Source organism: Monopterus albus, unplaced genomic scaffold (assembly GCF_001952655.1).
Source record: "Monopterus albus unplaced genomic scaffold, M_albus_1.0 scaffold2.1, whole genome shotgun sequence".
Classification (NCBI taxonomy): domain Eukaryota; kingdom Metazoa; phylum Chordata; class Actinopteri; order Synbranchiformes; family Synbranchidae; genus Monopterus; species Monopterus albus.
The window spans coordinates 530,106-534,522 of record NW_018127882.1 but is presented as its reverse complement, the minus strand read 5'-3'; the positions used below and the strand labels follow the sequence as shown (position 1 = coordinate 534,522).

The window sequence follows — 4,417 nt, the reverse complement described above, 5'->3', positions numbered from 1 at the left end:
GCAAGCAGATGACATATGAGACAGGGTAATGATCAGTTTGAAGCCCTCAGTGTGACAAGTACAGATTATGCACCTCACCCTGCTGAGACACAAGGACAGTGTGGTCTCCTGTCTCCTAGCAGCAGAAATCAGCAGCAGATAGTCATTAGCTCTGTGCTACTTAATACAAAATGATCTTTGTTAGCTCACTAGTGACTCTAGTTGTCCTCCCCAGGCCCTAAACTGGGGACATCCTCGCTGTGAAGGCTCTATCACTGTTTAAAACATTAGGATGAGATGTGCTCTGGCAACAGATATACTTCCATTTGATATCTAAGAGGTTTTTATATAACTTTTTAGAGGAAATGTAAACTCTAGACTTTACCAAGACCAAGAAACCAGTGTGCCCAAATGTCAAACAATGATTATAATACCCTTTTCAGCTATGTTTTGTTTCATCATCAATTTTTTTTTCTTTAAGTATCTAAAACATGATATTTTGTACTTAAGATGGCTTTAAAATAAACATAATGCTGCAAATGCCACACAATTACAGAGGTAATGGCAATTTTTCTGGCATATAGAGCAGAAATAAATCTTTTCACTATGCCACCTTTGCCTTCCATGTTATGCTCCACACAGAGGACAATGCTCATTTCACTGACAACATAATGTTATTTTAACCTGCCCTGAATGAAAGAAAAAAATGCCACAAAAAATGATAACAAATCTCAACAAATGTCCTGTTAGTACGTATCAAATGTTAAAACAAATAAACAACTCACCCAGACATTCAGCTTGTGTAAGAGAAGCACTTTTAACCCTCGGAAATGGGTGAATGGGGGGAAGCAATTTTACTGCGAGGCTTGGGGAATTCCCATAAATTGCCTGATACTGAATGCTCAAACTGAACAGAACCTGGTGTGTGTCCAACTGTGTGGTGTCTTTACTGAGTAACAAAACATGAGGAAAAAAAAACAATATATGTCATTCATTTTTGCATAAAACCCTGTAGCATGTTGCACACATCAATGTAAGTCAACAAAAGAGGCCACAAAACATTTGACAAATGAGAAGAACACGATGAAGAAAAATATGCAAATAACCTCTAATATATTAACTTGTATACACAGTGCATTGCGTGATCACATTGCATTGCAACACCCATAGCTCTCTGAGGACTTAACAGCTTTGAATATGTAAACTACATCTATTTAATTCATGCTGTACAAGCTGTTCTGATCAACACCGCATTGCAAAGTTCCCCCAACCATCAAAAGGGAAATTCAAGAAGTGTACATTTTGACATTGCCTGCATATTAACAATGTGCTACTGAAGTAATCTCTTTATCTTTTATAATTATCAGCAAATAATGCGATTTCTGGTTGGGTGTGCCATTAAAACCGACTGATTGCTGTAGACTCTATTTGTTGCCTTGGATTTTGGTGTACTGCAGGGGATTTCCTCACCGCATACATCTTTTTTTCTTCTTTCCTCTTTTAACTCAGACAACAGCTGCGCTCACACATAGGCAGTGAACTGTCTTGTGCTTTTTCTATTTCATCAACAAGCAGGAGTCCAACAGAGGCACATGAACTGATGTGCACTGTTATTTATTAAATGTGTCAGTGTATAGATTTCTGGTCTATAGTCAGACAGCTGAGGAAGTCAAGCTATAACTCTGCAATGTGTCTAAATGTAAAGAAGCAGTGTATATAGAAAGGCTAACAAGATTTTATTTAGATGTAGGCCCTGCAACATTATCTGCTGGCTGCTATCATATTATTGTTACATTATTCTGAACAAACTGTTATTCTTTTGTATCAGCCTTTGCTTATACAGCATTATGTACAATAACTTTTGGATACAAGATTTAAGATTGCTAGGCAAAAGCACTGGAGTGGCAGATTCCTAATGGTAAATATTCTAGTTCCCATTCTGCTATGCCCGGTATCAATACAGTTAATAAATGAACAGCCCTGTCAAATACAAACCATGGTACCCCACCCGTTAAACATACTGTTCAAAAACAGGTACAGCCACAGGATGTGTTTTGATGTAATATGCATTAAATGGTACACTAAAAAAAGTATAATGTGAAAAGAGAAAGAGAAAAGACAACACTTTATTTTATTTATTAATCTCAGTAATCATTGGACAGCCAATTGTCTGAAGGCACTGAGCACTTACTAGTCACAAAAACCAAGTACGTGTGAAGCCTGTTTCTACACTAAGGTGAACATCTTCATGTTACATATGTCTCTGTAAAAAAAAAAAAAAAAAAAGAAAGAAAGACACTGTCCTTACAGACAGGACAGTCAGACATGAGACAGATCTGGCTTGGAAGGCTGGGAGGTCATAGACAATAGATACTGACGTTAACCACCACAGTTTCACTCTGTCTCGTGGTTTGTCTCCAAAGTTTGTGACCGAAGCTGCAGGGGATATGACAAGCTTAATCTTCACCTCCACAAAGCACCAGCAGGGTTTTACGGTAGTCTCCTGAGGTATCACCCTGAACAGTGATGGAAAACAAACATAGAAGGAGCGTGTATTCAGGGAAAATACTGTTTTCATCATGTTTATGTCTACTGATACTTGGTCATCACAGAGCTAAACTGGGACAAGCAGAACTTTGAAAATGGAAAAAAGCAATTAAGTGGAATAAAAATGGAATTACCTTTTATATCTGCTGACAGATGCAGATTTATTTTTGTTTCATCATCAATGAGTAACAAAACATGAGGACCATATGCATTAAATGGTACACTACGTCTCTGTAAATTCCAAAGCTCAGGACTCTAGAGGTTAAAGGAACAGTTCCTTATTTGGGGAATCAACACTTGCTTGGGAGTTAGATGAGGAGATTTGGATCACTCAGATGTTTGTACAGTAAATATGAAGCTACTCACAACAGCTGGTTAATTAGTTAGGATAAAGACTGGAAACAAGTGCAAGCAGCCAGTGTGGCTCTGTTTAAAGGTGAAGAATTGACCTCCCAGCATCTCTAAAGCTTTAAAGATGCTAGTAGGTGGAGCTGCAGTATAGAAATGTGATATGTATACTGTGCACAGGCTCATCTAAGACTCAGGAATAAAGCAAATCTGTATATATTTTCCAGACCTATTCTTTGGAATATTTTTTTTAAATGTACCTGTTTGTTCTGGGGTGTCAGTGGCATTAAACATTCTGTACACTATTTGAAATACACAGGCTTAATGTCTGCTAGAATCAGCATCTCCTTCTGAAAGTGACAACCTAAAAAACACATGTAAAAAGCTAAGCAGAAATACACAACTATAAAAATGCAATGTACAAAAGACTGTATTTTTTCTACTAAATACACACTTTAGTATAAACAGTATATCTCAGTCCTTGCTGTTGCAAAATCTGGTAATATTTCTGTCAAAGCCAATCCAGGGCACCCTACTTGCTAGCCTGTATTGGTGTCATGGTGATTTCATCTGTAAGTTATTATTGAACCGCTTCTACTTCCTGTCTCTGCAGCTGTCAACCAATTGCACAGCGGATATAGAGAGGAAGTTAAGCACAGAGGGAAATTCCTAAACAGCTGTGCAGTAGCCACAGAGCCACAGTCCACCACAGAGAGCTATAGATTACCGTACCCCACCACAGCAACAGAAGAAGGATGTGCAACCTCACACACAGCAAGTAGCAATGGCTGTGAGACAAAAACTTCACAAAGACACATACAGTGAGGAACAGAAGTATTTGAACACCCTGCAATTTTGCAAGTTCTCCCATTTAGAAATCATGGAGGGGTCTGACATTCACATTGTAGGTGCATTCCCACTCTGAGAGACAAAATAAATAAAAAAATTCAGGAAATCACATTGTATGATTTTTAAAGAATTTATTTGTCTTGCACTGCTGAACATAAGTATTTGAACACCTGAGAAAATCAGTGTTAATATTTGGTACAGAAACCTTTGTTTGCAATTACAGAGGTCAAACGTTTCCTGTAGTTCTTGACCAGGTTTGCACACACTGCAACAGGGATTTTGGCCCACTCCTCCACACAGATCTCCTCTAGATCTGTCAGGTTTCGGGGCTGTCGCTGAGCAACGCGGAGTTTAAGCTCCCTCCAAAGATGTTCTATTGGATTGAGGTCTGGAGACTGGCTAGGCCACTCCAGAGCCTTGATATGCTTCTTACGGAGCCACTCCTTGGTTATCACCCCCATGCTTCACAGTAGGGATGGTGTTCTTGGGATGCAACTCATCCTTCTTTTTCCTCCAAACACGACGAGTGAAGTTTAGACCAAAAAGTTCTACTTTGGTCTCATCTGACCACATGACTTTCTCCCATGCCTCCTCTGGATCATCCAGATGGTCTTTAGCAAACTTCAGATGGGCCTGAACATGTGATGACTTGAGCAGGGGAACCTTCCGTGCAATGCATGATTTGAAACCATGA

At 39.0% G+C, this 4,417-nt stretch overlaps 1 protein-coding gene across 2 annotated transcripts in view; it reads right to left on the bottom strand.

The window, feature by feature from the left end:
* anxa6 (annexin A6) overlaps positions 1 to 4,417 on the bottom strand; it is a 15,639-nt gene continuing 11,222 nt past the window's right edge. For both annotated transcript variants that reach the window (XM_020595107.1, XM_020595114.1), the window contains exon 25: positions 1 to 2,495. In XM_020595107.1, coding sequence (XP_020450763.1) covers positions 2,436 to 2,495 — 60 coding nt within the window. In that variant the 3' untranslated portion in view covers positions 1 to 2,435. The remainder of the gene's footprint in view (positions 2,496 to 4,417) is intronic.